At 43.3% G+C, this 18,325-nt stretch overlaps 1 protein-coding gene across 4 annotated transcripts in view; it reads right to left on the bottom strand.

The window, feature by feature from the left end:
- LOC114069641 (phospholipid-transporting ATPase ID-like) overlaps positions 1 to 18,325 on the bottom strand; it is a 93,552-nt gene that overhangs the window by 33,938 nt on the left and 41,289 nt on the right. For all 4 annotated transcript variants that reach the window (XM_027906592.1, XM_027906602.1, XM_027906608.1 and 1 more), the window contains 7 exons: positions 18,150 to 18,208; positions 8,458 to 8,571; positions 6,167 to 6,265; positions 5,209 to 5,270; positions 3,539 to 3,611; positions 3,309 to 3,379; positions 2,195 to 2,277 (listed from right to left, as the gene is read on the bottom strand). In XM_027906592.1, coding sequence (XP_027762393.1) covers positions 2,195 to 2,277; positions 3,309 to 3,379; positions 3,539 to 3,611; positions 5,209 to 5,270; positions 6,167 to 6,265; positions 8,458 to 8,571; positions 18,150 to 18,208 — 561 coding nt within the window. The remainder of the gene's footprint in view (positions 1 to 2,194; positions 2,278 to 3,308; positions 3,380 to 3,538; positions 3,612 to 5,208; positions 5,271 to 6,166; positions 6,266 to 8,457; positions 8,572 to 18,149; positions 18,209 to 18,325) is intronic.

The following is an 18,325-nucleotide window of genomic DNA, read 5'->3' as shown; positions in this document are numbered from 1 at the left end:
GAAGTGCTGATTTTGAGATCTGGAGGGATTCATCCAAATGAGACAAATCACAAAAGAGTGAGAAGCTCTACAGATTCACCCAATTGACCTGCACTGACCCATTAACTGCAGCTGAAGATACCACAGCAAGACAAGATGCCTCCTGTGTCCCTCTCCCACGAACAGCAGTAAGATGCCTGGAGTGCATTTCAACTGAAAGGTTAAATACTGCCAAGTCAACATGTGGTGAGTAGTAGGTAACCGAAAAGTATTGTTTCCTTTCTCATCTCGCCGTTCCCTAAATCAAATAAAGAAGTTCAGTGTTTTGCAAGCATCTTCCTTATCTGAACCATCGCTATGTCAAACAAACATCATAACTCACATTAAGCATTCCACTGAGTGCCTGTATTAGCTGCTTGACCCTTTCCTCTCTTCCTGTCTTAAAAAGTAATTAGATAAAGAGTTACATAAATATTTAAATATTTCTGCAGAGGTTTGCTAGGGGAAATGCAAGGTTGGGTCTGATTCCAGGCACTCTTCCCAGTACACTGCCAAATATAAATCATCCTGGGAAACATCTTATTCATTTTAAGTATTGTGAGGAGGCCACTTTTATTTACAACATAACTAAAATAGAGATTTACAGAATAAATAAATATCTGATAAGAAAATTTGCAATTTTCCAAAATACTTCTAAACATTTTTTTAAATAGGCACTTCCAAGAATGCATTGCTCTCAGATAAGCATCACACTGAAAATCCTCGAAAAATTATTTTAGATTAAGATTTTGCTTACAAATTGATAGACACTGCAGCCTGTTCAGGAAAATAACTAAGGCATTACTAATATAAAGCATCTAACTGCATCTGTAAAAACACATTTCTCAAGACCTAAAACACTCAGAACCTCAGCCATCACTTCAGAGAAATGCCGACGTACTGAGCTGACATTCAGCAAAGACCACACACATTATTGCCTAAAACCTCAACAAAGAAGGCAAAACAAACTGTACCAGAGATAGTGCCAGCTTTATACTCTTTGCCACATCCCCACCACTTGTCCTGGAATCATCAACAAGAATTTTTAAAAAATTATTTTCCTCCTCTATCTAAAGAATTTCCTGAGAGCCTGCTATCCTTGAGATGTTCCAAGGACAACAGCACTCACTCCAACCCTTTCCATACTGACTGTCCCTGTAATCCTGTCCTCGTATCTAAGCCAACAGGGCACTGCACAACATGACTAACATCACTAGGTCTGTTCCATTGTCCTCTCTCCACAGGCAGATGATGTGTGAGCATGGAGTATTCTGGTTCTGACAGATCTGGCTCCTTTCTGTGTATGTGCTGCTATGTATTCCCAGGTACTCAGTGGCAGGACACATGGCAATGGTTAAAGTTGCACCAGGAGAGGTTCAGACTGGACAGTAGGAAACATTCCTTTGCTAAAAGGGTGATCACACACTGGAACAAGCTTCCTAGAGGGGTGATGGATGCCCTCAAGCCTGTCAGGTTTAAGAGTTATCCGGACAATGCCCTTAAAAACATACCTTAGCTTTTGGTCAGCCCTGAAGAGGTCAGGCAATTGGACTACATGATTGTTGTAGGTCCCTTCCAACTTCTGTTCTATTGTATTTTGTCCTATCCTATCCTACCCTATCCTATCCTACCCTACTTTGATATACAAAACAGTGCAAAAAAGGACACGTTTCCTGTTAACCACATCTGCATTGCCTGCCTTTAAATATTTTAAAATGTAGTCTTTATTGTGGGACTGAGAGAGGAGAGGAATGCTTTAGGCTGGAAAGTAGTCAACCATCCTGTGTGCACAGTTAGTCCCCTAGGTCTGTGTGGTGACTGAAAAGTGCTGCTTCTTAGAAGATAAATGCAATGGATCAGGATTGCTGCATCAGGTTTGCTGCATCAATGTAAAAGTGCAGAGTGAGAATGTTTTGAGATCAGAACTAAGCATAAGGCTTTGGGAAAACAGTTTCCATTATGTAGTTACATGAAGTCTTTTACTGGGGTTCAAGTCTCAACATGTACAGACAGAGACGAAAGCAAAGTGTGTGTCCAGAAGTAGAATTGCCACCAATGCAGTTTCAGGTTACAGCCATGCACGGTGCAGCAGGAGGCAGTGGACAGTCTGGGAGTCCCAACCACTCTCTGGACTCTGGAGTTTAGGCAAATCCTTTGAAAAGTAAATTTTACTCACCATTGAACTCTGTCAGCTTCTGAAGATCTTCTCCAAGCTCTGCAGTGACTGTCAATGCCTGCTTCACCTTCAGGTTTGTTTCACTGTGACAAACACGAGACAAAAACATGAACTGACAGTTGCATGTGAACTGAAAGCTCTCCCTGAAAGTCAGTTCTGCTCCTGGGGACATTCTTTTTCCTTGGACATCTGATGTGTTACCGTATGCCTTTTTCACCTGGCCAACGGGTGAGTCTCTTTGAGTTGCAAAGACAAAGGAGTTCTGGGCATGGTATCATGGTATCAAAGAAGGTGAGGCAAGAGGTGAGGTGTGTATCCTGTCACTCCTGACACATTTGACTCCAAGGTATCTGAGCATACAGCAGAGCTCTGGATCTCTCCCACAGTATTCTGATCCTGAAGAGTACTCCAGTCTCTGGACTAGCTAGCTGAGGAGTTTGAAATGCAATGTCAAAAGAATACTGCATTTGTTCAAGGCCTCTTAAAAGTGGCACTTGTACGTGCAAAAGCTACAAGCTCGTTTTCAGCAGAAATCAAATAAGTAAAGTCCAGAGGGCTGTCTGTAGGGTCTTGGGACAGACACAATTTCTCGAACTCTCTGGTCTTGCTTATATGCAGGGAGTGCAGAAACAGCAATGCAAATTGGGTCATAAAGATGAGGTCAGATCCATTTATTCCAATTAATACAACTGCCTTGTGGCCAGTTGTGTCCTGAAGTGAGAAGCATTTGGAAGCCTTTGCAGTGTGCACACACTGATATTATGGCATAGCAGTCCAAAGGAGGTTACTGGACCTATTCATTATGACTATCTCACTCAGATAATCTGTCTAAAAGAAAAGGCTATGGGAGATAAACAGAAAGCTTCTGCCAGTGACCTGTGATATTGCACAAATCTGTTCTAACTCTCAGTGTTAGAACTGTCACTGAAAAGTTCCCCTCTCACATGACTGGAGGAAAAGTATCCATCAGAAGACGTTATTTTCAAGATACCTACCCGAAGTGTATTCCCCAATATTGTGAAACTGTTGCTACAAAAGCTATTGCAGGTATGCCTGCAGCACCCAGGGTCACCAGGCTTTGCAGTGGCTGCACCCAAGGGCCGGGCTCACTTACCCATCCAGCTCAGCTGTCTCGATGTACGTCAGGCTGTGCGGTTCGCTGCTCGAGAGTAACAGCAGATCAGCCTGAACACAGACAGACAGACTTGGCATGAGTTCACACAGTCAGTGGGCACTGCACCACAATGCTGCTTGTGGTTATTGCCACACTGAGGCTAATTTTCTTGTGAATGATAAGAGTGACAGAGATTAATTGTGATCAGGATAGAGAGAAGCAGCACTCACCGTCACAAAGTTGTTGTTTTCTAGTTTTATTATATCCCCCACTTGGACATTCATCCATTTTTGTTCCTTCAACCTGCAAGAAAACTTCTGGTAAGGAAGCATGTAAAGCGAACACCCCTCGGGAGAGTAGTATATTTGTCTCTGCTCCTGGAGCCAGACTTGGGCTGTTGATAAGATGGAACAGGGTCTGCCATGATGTGTGTCCTGATACATACCAAGCTAGCGGACCACCACAATGCACAAAACAGTAGTAAAAAGCAGTAAGAAGCAGTAAAAAGCAGTGGTTGGGGTAACCTGTGCCAGGTTGAGACCAAGTCCCACAACAGCAGCACAGTCCATGTGAACTGTCCTTGCCTCTGGCCCAACTACTCCCTTCCTTCTCTTAAAGGGCCACATTGTCTCAGAAAATAAACCTTTCTATTTTGTGTAACAGACTTCCCAAGCACCTGTGAAAACTGCTTGTGTTAGGTTTTCGAAGTGGTATGGGCCACAGTAACTGGCTGTCAGGAAGGTCAATGCAGGTTGTGCATTTGGCTGTGCATGTGCCTACCTGAGCCAAGTCTGCAGTGCTCTCCATAGCACCAAGCCAGATGTGCACACAGGCAGCCAGCTAGACTGCAAGCACAATTGTAACTAAGTCATGATAACTGTGTATGCAAAATCCAGAGGTGAGGAATATCAGGAACTGTCTCAAAACAGGACTCGGTACTTAAGCTTGAACTCAGCTCAGCCTTGCTTTTTTAATGTTGGTCAGAACTGAGCAGGACCTGTGGTTTCCAATTTTTGAAAAAGGCAGAATGTTATAAAACTTCTATTTCAATTTGTGTTTCCTAGACACAGCTATTAATACATAGTAAACTAGGAAACTGGTTTACTTAGCAGAAAGAGTGTGTTCCTATTCTTCAGTTTCCAATGTATGTATTTTTAACTGCATGGTCATCTGTTGAAGCTTACACAACATACTGTTTGCTATCTATATTATGGAAGTCACCAGAGACTTCCCAAGTGTCTGCAGCCGTGTCCTACACAGAGTTGGACTCCATGGTGCTGCAAGTAAACAGCACATCTGTCTGCCATAAAAGCCAAAGCCTCTTCTTTTTTTTTTTCTCTAGGAAAGAACAATGCTAACAGTGCAATGTCCAAAGCACACAGCTGAAATGTTTTGAGTACATTTAAGCCAGAAATGCTACACACACTCAAAGTATTATGACATGTACGAGGGAGTAATTCCAGCTTCTTAATTTCAAATAAAACTTGTTGATAATGCCCAGTATTGCTTAATGCAAAATAAATGCCATGAACATAAATGGACACAGGATAGCTTTGCTCATCACTTCTGGGGTAAGGAGTAAAATGACTCAAGACTCTCAAAGTACAGCTTACTCAAACATATATATCCAGGAACAGAAAGAGTTTATTTTTTGTCAGTACAAGGCCACAGCACAGGTTGTGGTACTGTGTCTTGGGTTCATTAATCAGACCCATAGTCTAAAACTCCATGATGAACAAGTAGTGTGAAACACAATTTGATTTTAAAATGTTTAGGGATTCTTGGGAAACACACACACACACACACACACACACACACACACCACACACACAAAATTAAAAATATTACTAAGAGAATGCTCTTGCCAGTCAGAATTATGGCAAAAAGAAAAACAACTTACATGCCATTGATCAGGACCTGGACAGGGCGGTTGTTGACGTGTTTGTCGCTTTTGTGTCGATTCTGAAAATTGGATCAGTAAGTTAAAAGGCATTTCCAGGAAACCAAGCACACTAGAGCCGTAGGCAATTCATTAACATTTTGGGTTTCCACCCAGCTGGCTGAATGGGTCAGGCAGATTAGGGTCACAGCTGAGTCAGAGTCTAGCGCATGTTTACACTCGTTACGCAGGGCATAACTAGTCTGCAAAGGGCAACAGGCAACACGGGGCTTATTCTTGGTGGGAAGAAGGAGGGCAGAGCCTTGTATGTCACTTAACACACTTCTGACTCGGTGTTGCTTCTGCCCAATTCAGTTTGTAAATACCAGAGAAATTCAATCTTCTGCTCTGATATGGAAAGTGGCTACAGATGTTTTGGCATTGCTCCATAGAGCATCAAAATTATTTTACTAACAAGAGAAAATCAGATTGTAAAACTAGCTCTAACATCAACCTGTGAAGTCATTGTGACTTTGACTATTAGCCCTGTTGGGAATAAACTTTGGCCAAATCTGGGCAAGTTTGAAAAATCACAGGTGGGTTAAGCTCTTGCTTCCTACCAAATGGTTTTTTCCACATACATGAGCTAGATGACAGAGGATGAGTTGTCCGAAGTGGAAGCCTAAGTGGACTTCTGTGCCAGCGTCCAGACATATCTACAAGTGACCACATTTTCAGACATGCTAAGCAGTTTCAGAGAAAGTCAGTGGGGCTGCTAAGCTGCTCAGCAATATGGAAATTCTAGCTCCTTTTTAGGTAACAAACTGTAGATTTGGGTATCTAATCTCAGACCCCATCTTGGCCACAGACTAGTTCTCCAACTGCCTGCCTCCGGCTGTGTTTAAGTGGTTTGTTTTAGTCACTGTGCTGAAGAATCACAGGCAAACTCCAAAGTACAGGTCAGAAATGCAGATCTTACGAAATCATCGATGGCATCTTTTACGCCTGACACAGCCAGCACCAGAACCAGGGGCACCACTGTTGTAAACCAGGCCAGCGAGGAAATCTGAGGAATCAACTGTAGGAAGGAAAGATCTGAGTTAAGAAGTTTCCTGCCAGTTCAGAAAACCACTGTTTCCTAATCAAGCTGCAGACAACATTTTTCTGCGGTATCTGAATATAGAATAAAGAAAGAAATGCAGCTCTATCCTTGATGTGCGATGCCACAAAAGTGGGAGAGCCAGGGAACCCAAGCTTTGCTTAAAAACAAGCTGTAATTTCAGTTATAAACTTGGAGCTGTCAAAAAGTGTAGTGGGTTGCTATTTCTTATTGTTTGTAAAATTAGGATTGCGAAGTCCCCAGTGGATTTCCTTGGAAATACTGACATGGGCAAGCAAAGCCTGCTGTGAGGAACTTCAAGCTATCTGAGCAAAGCTAGCTGTGCAGAGCTTTCAAAAGCTTCTGTTCTTTCTTTAACTCTTAACATTTTGCTGAAGTAAACTTCACATCACTAAAAACACACAGCTGTTGCCAGGGCTGACCTTGCTCTTCCAAGACCAACAAAGCCATTTTCGTTTCCTACATCTTTAATAGTGAGAGAACCCAAGAGTTCAAGTTGATTCTGTCATGCCTTCAGTCATGGAGAGGTAGATGTCTTACCCCCACATAGTTCTCCCCTTTCTCTAAAAGCACAGCACTAGGGATGGAAGCAATGTGAAACCAGCATTATTGTGTCCATCAGTTTGGATTTGGGCAGTGTCAAAACTCCGTGTGTATTGTCAAGTTGACATTTATGCACTGTCACAGCCCAGATCCTACAGGCACCACCACATCTGTCCAGGAGGAATGATGTTTAGAGGCAAGCACAAATCTGCTCAGCTGTATAGGATGCAACTGCTACCTTCTCACCTCACTAGCAATATGAATGTCACCGTGGTCTGTGACAAAGGAGTAGGCAGGCAGAGTCCCCACAGCCTACCCACCACATCCATTTCCGATGAAGGAATTGATACACCCAGTGCCACAGGGATGGGGAAAAAATTAAATGGAGCAATATGTAGATATAACAGACTAATGTCTGCCCTTTTTAGACCACCTTGATGTAAATAAATAGCTGTGTGCTTTTATATACAGTCTCTCTCTCCTAGATGGCTCAGCAAAACACAAAGTGAAATAATTTAAGGCAAATAGTGTGAAACAGTATGAATTTGACAGACAGACAGCTAGAGTGCAGTACAACAACACAGGAACAGTACTGTCAGCTTAGCTGAAAAGGCATTTTCACTAGTTTCTTGAAAAATATACAGTCAGTGTAATTTCCAAAATTCATTCCCTGTAAATAAGCAAAGAAGATCATATGTGGTTTGCTGCAGGCTTAACTACATTTTACCTATGCTTTTTTTGAGCTGAAATTGTAAAAAAAGCATTTGAAATTAGTTATTTTGCAAATTTGTGTGCATTGAAATGGTCAAATTTAAAATACCATACTTGAAACACACTCAAAATTATACCCTTTTTCCTGATAATGTGTGTACTGATATGACTCGACGACAACAGAGTGCATGGCTGTATTTTAGCAAAGTGCAAAGGGTCAGAAATTCTGGTATCAATTTCTCCAGCATGTTCAGCTTTCAGACAGAGTATTATTACCAGCAGCAGTGAGCAGAGTGCAACTCAGTGCCACTATGATCCACAGGGTTCAATAGCATCACCAGTGTCTGACACACTCCATACTGGACACCTTGCTCATCCTGGAGCAGGGAGCAGCAATATCCACCTTCATACAAACTACCCACAACCTTGAGCCTTCCTGACGTTAAACTCCCTCCTGCCCAGGGAAACAGCATAGGTTATACATTTATTCTTCTTGCTGTTTCCTTTGAGACTGCCAATGGAATGGGCCTTAAAATCTATTGGGAAGAGACATCTTGGCTTTATATTACAGAAGGAATAAGTAATGCAAATCTGAGGACAGCCAGGAGCAATCAGATGTAGACATAAAGGGGTAGTAGGGCATGGCATGAAAAAGTTGCACAATTTTGTTGAAAACTTTAATTAAATTTTTTTCTTCATTTAGTTCAAATCCTTATATGCAAAGCTAAGAGAGAAAATTGCTTTTTCTCTGCCCTACTTTCTATCTACTATAACGTTTTACAAAGACACTAATTCACAATAGGGATATAACTTGATCTTCATTACATCTGTCAAACATAGACTGGCTTTGATAACAAAGAACACAAGCTGCTGGAAACAGCACAGTGAAGTCATACCTGCAAAATCAGCAAGAAAAGAAAGTAGGCATTGGCTATTCGCTGAAACTGTTCAAACAGGTTGAGAGGCAGAAAAGTGAAGAAATTGTATTTCGATGTTTTAATTGAATTGTTCTGTAAGGAAAAAAATAAAAGGAAAATAAGTAGGATTGGTAAAACAGGAAACAAAATTACAGCACAACACATTTCAACTGTGTTTTACTTGCTTATATTTAGCAATAGCATTGTTTCCAACAGCAGCTCAAAAAACGTTTCCTTTTCCCCCACACAATCATGCCAAGCCTGGATAAACAGAGAATTCCTCCGGGAACTGGCGAAAACATGATGCTTAGTTTATGCCAGTGCTGCTGCAGGTAGATACAGGTACATATAGTTGCTCACAAAGAGACACATCTTCACTTAATTAATAGTCTTCTTACTTACACACTCACAAATAAAATTAAGAACTGTAACCAGAACACAACAATTTTGCTGTCAGAATCTACAAAGCAGGGCTAGGAAACACATGCCAGGTCAACCATCTGAAGCTTGCCTGAGACTTTGAAGCACACATCAACTGGACAACCCCAGAGGAGCTAAAGGTCCTCTCATGAGCAGAATATGACATTATTATTATTTTCGGCTGATTCAGCAACCTTTCAGCTCAGCAACTTCAAGGGATGGTTTGTTTCTATTCCACAAAGATCACTTGAATACAGTCTTGTGCAAACAGCCACAAACACAAGAACTCACTATTTCAGCAAGCGAGCTGCAGCTCTCTTCCCTCTTTCCAGTTTCTTTTTCTAATTGCAGACGGCCTCAAGAAGCAGCTGCTCCCCTGTCTGTCTTCTGCAAACCAAAGACCCAAGCTCTAGATTAAAGAACTGGGCATTTTCTCCTGCAAAGGTCACAGAACTCTGGTCCAATACTTGATACCAGTCAGTCAGGCTCAATCCATCATACTGAGCCCATCAGCTTGGGCTGTCCATTCAGTTTTCTACACTAGACTTCCTTTTCATATGAAGTTGAACAGGCACTCATCCAGGTTTAGTCCTGGATGGATTTATGTCATCTGCTGCCAGCACATCTAAAACTTCCCTTGCCAGAAGCTCTCCAGGTTATGCCTATTAACCCCCTTCCAGGTAACCTGAGGTGTGACAGCACAAGGAGGAAGATATGAAGTGCACTGTCATTCCGTAACAGGTTTGCTGGTTCAACAGAAGTGAAAATGGTGATTGCAATATTGTAATAGCCTTTAGATATTGCTAAGCTCGTGGGAGGACAGAAGTTACTAAGTATGAATCACAGCCCACTTCTAATCCATGCATTAATCCACGATCTCAACATCTACACTGACACACATCAGTATTTTTCTACCCCTAAATCAATTACTTAAAATTACCAGTGTAAGGTGTGTATGGGGGAAGCTATTTCATTTTAGGCAGTTACTGGATTTCTTTATGTTCCGACACAAAGTACAGCAATGTTCTTCAGCATTAACTTCATATTTTATCCCTAAAATATCGGACATAGCTGAATGAGTAAGTCTCTAAAAGGGCAGAAATGGAAACACCCTTCATGGAAGAGCTAGCCAAATCCTCCCATTGATTGCACTCCAGCAAGAAAGGATATTTATCAGCAATCACCATATAAACAGTATCGTCTCTCTTCTGGCATTGTATAGCCACCTTCGAGTGTCATTAACTCTGTCATGAGTTAAACTCATGATAGAGTTTAAAATTTGCTTTACTTCAAAATTCTTTACCATGGGATATGTACTGCAGGCAGCCTCCGTGGACACTGCTGAAACAGAAGCAAAAGGAATAGCAGCATCCTCTTCAAACACAGTATAATGAGAACTAAACTGCTTGACATGACTGTGTCCACCAGACACAGAGTACAGCAGATTTTTTAATAAAAACTGGATCTAAATATGCTCCCTGCCCACTATCCTGAAGAAAAGTATCATGGTCACTTACTTTAAAAATAAAATAAATAAAGAGAAGACAGTAGCTGCAGGAAAAAGTAAGTGCAGAGGACTTGACCTTTGTGCAACAACAGATTTCAAGGAGTCACATACAACATGGGAAAAACTACTCAGTAAACATTCAGATAAAGTTCATAGATCTTTGCCTGAAAAAATCTCAGAGGGGAATAAGAAAAGAATGGGAGTGGTTTATTTCAATTCCTGTCTTCTATTTCTGTCCATTAATTACGTCAGGAAAACCACCAAATGAACCACAGCCATTCATTTTGTTTCCTATTGCCACTAGGCCTGGTAAAAACCCCAGACATAACAGCTTCCAAATGTTTAACTGCAGGAATCTGGACATCCAATGTATTCTCCATAGTTGTTCAGGATCATGATACTGTTGGGCACATATTGTCTTTTGGGACACTGGAACACTTAAGACCTCCGGATATGGAGAGGGAGTATTATCACGGATCTTCTCATTGTTCTAGAATCTATAGTTAAAACTAATCATCTGAAAAAAACCCCTTGTAACTACAATGAAGCTTCCTAATTCAACGCGTAACTTGTCCATGGACCCCGGGGGCTAAAGCAATATTAATGGTAAATTATAATGACAAACTAGGGAAACCCTGGGCCTTCCCAGTTCAAAGCTCTGCATTCCCACATCATGGATGCATTTGAACCCTGTGCAAGGTATCACAGAGTCACAGAATGGTTTGGGTTGGAAGTGACCTTAAACATCATGTTGTTCCAAACCCCTTGCCAGGGGCAGGGACACCTTCTACTAGCCCAGGTTGCTCAGAGTGCCATCCAGTCTTGAACACTGCCAGGGATGGGGTATCCACAGCTTCTCTGGGCAACCTGTACCAGTGCCTCACCACCCTCACAACAAAGAATTTCTTCCTAATATCTAATCTAATTGTACTCTCTTTCCGTTTGAAGCCATTCCCCCCTGCCCTGGCACTATATGCTCTTGTGAAAAGTCCTTCTCCATCATTTTTGTGGGCTCCCTTCAGGTACAGGAAGACCAAAATCAGGTCAACAGGAAGCCTTCTCTTTTCCTTGAACAAACCCAGTTCTCTGAGGTATCATTTGTGTTTTCATGGAACACTACAGGGCTGTGTGTTTTGACAGCTCAGGCTCTTGGCTGGCTACAGGGAAACCTCAGTTGGCCTTTGCTCTTGATTTTAGCTTTCTGTTTGATGCGTAACACCATCATTCCCTTGCTCTTTAGAGCTGCACCATAACGTGACTCCGGGGTGGGAGAGGTGCTTTGGAAACCTACAGCACTACAGTGTTTTAAATAGTCCATATGCAGCCATCATTTTATAAGCAATGCCTCTAACACATCGCCTGCCTCACATTCCCCATTCTTTGCCTTCAGCAAGGGAAACTCCCATAGAGAAAAAGTCATGGAGAGGAAAAATCTTTCTAACAGCAACTACGTGTTGAGAGGCCTTACCGGAACTTCTGGTTTTCCTATAGATGTATAAAAATCAATGGCTAAGCAAAGCAGCTCTATAGGGTAAGCATAAAGATGGGAATGGGGAGCTTTAATCTTGGTCCCAGATTTGCCCTAGACTTCTGCTTTTCTGATGGCAGTCCCTGCATGCACCTCTGTCCTAAATGGAAAGGTTTGAGCAGGGTTACCCACCATCAGCCTTAAGCTCTCCAGATGCGAAGCTTGACACCAGAGCATCTGTGGGTGAGGGATTATTCTCATCTGCTCTTTTCAGGGGCTAGATTCACACCTCCTGGAGGTGTGACTCCACAAAATGCTGTCCCTAAGAATAGTGCTCATCGCGCCACAGTTACACAAGTCCAGATCTGGAGGATGAGCTGTTACTTTGGGGGTGTTTTCAGAAGCCCGCCTGTGACGTCCAATTGCAGGCAAAACTCAGCAGATGGTTCCTACCTTTGTTCGCTGAGCAAACAAATCATCTCCTCACCATAAAAGTCACTGGAAATAAGAGACACTGCTGCTTCTGCAGATAGATTACAGGCGGCTAAAGGGTATGGCAGGGTATTGACCCTCTGGATTTATACCCCTGGCTCAGTGACATAATAGTTCCCAGTAGCTGGACAAACCAGCCCAAAGCAAATTTTAGCAAAAGTGCAGCAATCCCACAGGGAGGTGTTATGCCACCACACGTGGCACTTTCCCTGGTACCTGGGTAGCCTTAGGTACAGACCGATGGAACAGCTGAGAGGCAGAAATGTCTTTCCCAAGTGTTGTGATAAAGCCTTGCAAGGAGGCAGTGGGAGCACAATTCCAAGGCATTTTGTTTGACTGCAGCAGCACCACTGGAAAGCATGCAGATGCCATAAAGTGAAATTGTGACCGTAGGGCTGTGAATGTGCTCACGAAGATATTTAACAAACTCATGTTAACAGTGCACATGGTGCCACAGAAGCTTTGTTTTCACAGGGAGTACAGAACAGTCAGACCAGATCAGTTTTAAGCTTTCAAAGGTTACTGCCTTGTTCCTGATGGTGGGCAGCAGCCCCAACTCAACAGAAGACTGAGAAAGGCCAACAGGATGTAATGGTGTTAATCTGGTCCCTGTAAAGGTCCCTTTTAAAAATAAACTCCCAGGAGTAAAAGACTGGCCAAACACCAGAAATAAAAATATCTATAACCAAACCACAATTCTCTTTATTTCCCTTTTTTTCTTTTTTTTTCCTTCATTTTTTCTTTTGACACAAAAACAATGGGAATGTCTTACATATCTAACCCCTTGACCCCCTCTTGGCAGTACTAATGAAAGGAGTTCCAGGATCTCATTATATATTGGGTATTCCAGGAAAATCTCTAGGAAGATGTGGTCACTGGTAGTGTTTTCCTACGTTGCTCCCTCTGCCTGGTGTCTTCCCATTTACTGAGCAGTTAATCATCACTGTGGTGAGTGTCCTCATCATGGTGGTGCAAAGGAGGACACAGAGGTGGCAAGGCTTGACGACCTCATGTCATTACTAACAGAAAAGCCAAGCACAGCACCTAAAGGTCTTGTCTCTTAGTCATCCTCTTTGACTACACTGTGTTCTTCTCTGGCTCAGTTCAGTATCTGAAGCTGCTGCCTGGAAGGACGGAGTAGAGAAGAGAAGGGCAGAGCACTGCTGTGTGGTGCAAAGGAGGCAAACTCCCAACCACTGTACTCTGCTCATTAGGGTCTCACACAACAAGATTCCCAAGTAGTATGGTCGGAGTTTTGCCTCCATGAGGTCTAGTCTGACAAAGAGTGAAGGACTTGGTCCAAAGGAGAACATATAGACTTCAGTGAAGCTCACGTCTGGCACAGCTCAACCTTACTGTGCTTCTCAGGGCCCTAATATGCCTTAAAGGCCTTGACCTCACCTGGTGTCTCCATCCACAACCGCAGGAGGTCATTTAAGCCCAGCCTTGAGCCTTCTGTCCACACCTAAGTTATGCTGTACAAGTCCCTCTCTCCAGACTGACATCTGTGCTAGTTTCCCAGATAGACCTATCCAGCTGTACCTCCTGAATGGACCTTGAGGTTGTATAGACTTGCCTTTAGCCCTGTCACTCACTGCTCCTTCCTGGACCCCCAGGTGGGCCCTGGACCTGGTTCATCACCTCATCTTGTCTGTGATGGTCAGGATGGGCCTCACTACCAGCATCCTGCCTTGTCTCCCTCAGCCAGATGCTGCAGGACTGCACCCTGGTGAGTGAGGGCTCTGCCTGAGTGGGGATCACCTGCACACCCACTCCCAGCTTGGCCCTCTTGTAGGGCAGCCCTGCTCTGGCTGCTCCCTGTCAGTGCCTCAGCTGGTCCTTATACAAATCCAGCTAACACCTTCCTAAATGCAGAAGCAGTGCAGGTTGCTGCTGCATCTGTTCCTTCAGGGGTTGCTCAGACCACTTTTCACTTGATCAGATAATGCTCCCTTTGGTCTTGAGCACGAAGGACAGTGGGAAGCATTTGAAGCTTGAGATGGGAAGACAGGGCAGCTGGTGCCACTACCCTGACCACACTGATAAGGTCCTTGAGGATAACCCACAAGGCATCCTTCTGAGAGCAAAACATTCAAGCGGAGGAGGAAGAGCGGAGTCTGAATCCACTACTGGAGCTCTCTGCTCTCTGATTAAGTTTCAAAGAGATAAGAACCCAGGTGCTGATCCAGCCAAGGGTAATGTGTATTGGCCATAGGAAGTTATATACATCCCTCCTATTTCACTAAAGAGAACAAAAGCAGAGTCTAAGCAGCCCCCTTGCTGCTGGTTCTGATGAAAGAATGTTTAACCCTGGATCCTGACCCAAGATGAAATTTGTCATTGACTCATAGGCCCTGAATTTCCTCTCCTATTGTCTGAAAGCCAATTTCAAAGTTGTTTTCGCAGCCCTTCATGACGTCCCAGTGCAGCTGTGCTAAATTCCAATGTGAAAGCGAAGAAATAAAAGGGAACTAGGATCAGAGCAAACATTAAAAGCCTTCAGAAGATATTTCCTTCTCCAGAATGTTGATGTGGAGGCCATTGTCGTGGACCCACATGGGTAGTCCCCTCTGTAGCTGTGCTGGGGATAGTGTGGACAGACTGGGGACAGTGCAGACAGATTAAACTGACTCAGATAAGAACCCTGATTAAAGCCCTTAAATCTTTCTGTACCACATCTGCCACCCTGCTTTTCACTTTATTTACACAGACAACCCTCTTACTGAATTCAGGAAGGATCTTTTCCATTTGCAGTATGAATAAACATAGGATTAGGACTTGACTTTTCATTTTTACTGACCTATATTGAGTCCTTTTTTGTGCTGTTCCAAGTGCCTTTGCATGCCACTCATTCACACTTGGTTTCTGAGTCATTCCTAACTAATTTTGTGAGCTGGTGGGTAGTACGTACCTTCACACTCAGCCCTTCCAGTTAACTGCACAGCACTTTGTTTTGAATTTAGTTTTATTTTTCTAACCCTCCTGCTCAGCTAGAGAGGCTCCATGGCTTGGAGGAGCGTGGCAGGGACACTGCAGTTTAGCATCTTGTGTATTTTCTGATGAACTCTGGAAGGGAATTTGCACTCTGAAGTTTTCTGCAAGTTCTAGTGTGATGGATCTGGACGTGCCCTTGCACGCACTGGCAGACATGGCTCTCCACGGTGCAGCATCAGGTTCCTGCAAAGCTGGTTTCAGCTTTTTCAGGAGTCTTGCTTCATACCAGGAGGGCCAGCTTTCAGCAGCTGCCAGAGCTGATGTCAGACACAATAGAGTTTTCAAGTCTTTATCAGCTCCTCTCTTCTCCCCTCACAGATATCCTGTAAACCTTGCATGGGGAAGGGACAAAGTCCCACCAGGGATAGTGATATTCAGGGACAACACACCCACCTCTGGTTGTACTTTCACACTTCCCTGTTCTCACTGAGATTAAAGGAGGACAAAGCATATCTGTACCTTTGATCTATGCCTACATAATAGAGACTCTCCTTTTAGTGAAAGGCTCAAACCGTCACACCAGCTGGGACACAGAGCCTGGCTGCAGCAGTAAGGCAATACTCAACACCTCAGTTTGCATTTCCCTTTCTTTTTTACTTACTGGCTTTTCTCAGCAACTGCCTCACCCTAAAGAAACATTTACTGCCTCATCTAGCATTGTTACAAGAACCTGTTCTATAGGTTTTATGGCTAATGTGGCCTTAAGTTACCAAGTAAATTAAGCCTCACTCCTGCAGCTTTTACTGTCTAAAATACTTTATAGGCTTTGTTATATTGGTGGGTTTCCTTTGGATCTCAGTGGGTTTCCTTTCTCCTTGGACCACATCTGAGTGCTCAGCAGTGCAACCCATGATGTTCAGACAAATCTGAATGTTAGGAAGGGGCCCAAATTTGACCTTTCCCTGGAAAAGCTAACTTTTAGGAGCATCATGTGTACAATTATAGGAGGGTACCAGGAGACCATCTCTCTTTTTGGCATCTGCAGATGCATCCTGCAATCTATAGCATGGGATCTGAAGCAATTTATGAGCAAGGTTAATCCTTTTCATACACCATACAAATGTGGGGTTAATAAATTGAACTTTGGCCAGGATTTACTGGAAATAAGCTGCCCAGGACAGGATGTACAGCCATTAGAGTTAGGGCAGTGCTTGCATCACCACCTAAGGTCTGTTAGTACCTCACCATTCACTTACCACTTCAAGGCTCATCTCTTTTGGGGCAGTTTTCTGGATTTCCTAAGCCTCAGTTTACACTGGACTCCAGAAATCATGAGCCAGAGCTGATTAAAATGAGGGGCAGGATTACTGAAACTCACTGCCAAGTTTTAACAGATTATACTGAGCTAGGTTTTTGGCTGCCTTCACTTGAACACCTAATCATAAATTTATGGAAACTCTGAAGAGTTCTTAAAGTCATCTACTTAATTGTGATTATTTGCAAATCGCTGGGCATGTAAGCAATCATGCAAAGTCAGTTTTATGAATGGCTTTTCACAGAAATAGGCTCGAAATCAGAAGAGTTGCTTGTTCTCTCCACCCTGACACCATGGCCCATCTACCTCCTACTTTCCTGCCCCCCTACAGCACATAGCAATCATTCAATGGAAGATGACAAATCCATATGTAGTGGCAACACCCACCCCAGTATGCTATGGGTAGGTTCTGTGCAAATCAAGTGCACTTTCCCAGTCTCGAATCACCAGTCTTGATAAGACATTCACACTGCATAGTCCTTTCCATATATTAACTTCCATGTATTTCATATTCAGGACTCATGCAGCAGCTCTGGACCTTGGAAGTCTCTAACCTGTGTTGTGTAGTTTATGGATGAAAAGTGATCACTGAAAACCACCCAGTTAGTGTTGCCATTAGTCAAACCTGTTGACAAGTCAGACTGTTGACCTCATAAGAAATTACAATGTTCTAAAATGCTGAGTTTTTTCAGATTTTACCAAGAAAATACTTGTAAGTAACTGAATCATTAACTCCACCACTGGAATTCAGATATTCAGAGGAGAAAAATGCACAAAATTAATTTCACTATTAATTGGCAGCTGCAAACACTTTGAAAGAATTCAACTTCAGGATGGCCTCATAGAGGGGATGACCCTGCGGCCAGGCAGGACAGGTCTAGTGGTTGAGCTAGCCCTCCTCCTCACACTGCACCAACAAATGGTCCACGCGCTTCAGAAATCAAGTTGCTGAAGGGGCTCCCTGGCACACCAGTCTGGCAGATCTGGGTCACAGCCAGCCCGTGTCAAGGCGCTCCTTGGAGTCACAGATTTAACTGCACAATGTGAACCTAAGTAGGCTGTTAAAGAGTTGGCAAAAAAGCTGGCAGGAAGCCACAAGGGCCAGATTCGAAACCTTCCTCACAGAAAGGATTTCACTGCAACAGCTGAGGAACTGACACATTTCCTTTCATATTTTACTTTAAATGGAGACACATTTCCCCAGAAAAGTCCCCCTCCCTGCCCCAGTTCCGTTATTGAAAGGCCTCGGAGCCTGATCCTGCAAATGCTTTGACTCACAAATAATGTTCTGGAAGTGTGTAAAGCCACTGTGTCATGCTTTTCCAGGATCGGATCTCCTTCAACTGCCGATTTAGCAGGCTGACTCAGCAGCGATCCACCTCTGATGGTTCACCTGGCATGTGTTTGCCTGGAATGCAGATCCATGGCTGGTGTGCAGTTCTGTTCACCCCCTGGAAACAACATTCAAGACGCAAAGCAGATGCAGCCACATCTGTGACTACATCTCCATGAAAGAACATACGCTGGTTACTTACAGCATATTCAAACTGCAGATTAAAATCCCGGTTGTTCGCTTGAAGCTGTCTCTCTTCCTCTGTAAAAGAGAGGAAACACATCAGACATGCTTAAGGGCAAATGGAGTCAATACAGATATGAATGAAGCATCAGAAAATGAAAGCAGAGCTGCTAAAAAGCAATGGCACCGTGAATC

Source organism: Empidonax traillii, unplaced genomic scaffold (assembly GCF_003031625.1).
Source record: "Empidonax traillii isolate 1590-97213 ecotype Southwest subspecies unplaced genomic scaffold, ASM303162v1 scaffold26:size2357266, whole genome shotgun sequence".
NCBI classification, from domain to species: Eukaryota; Metazoa; Chordata; class Aves; order Passeriformes; family Tyrannidae; genus Empidonax; species Empidonax traillii.
Note: the sequence above shows the minus strand (reverse complement) of the source record. Positions and strands in the feature narration are given on the sequence as shown.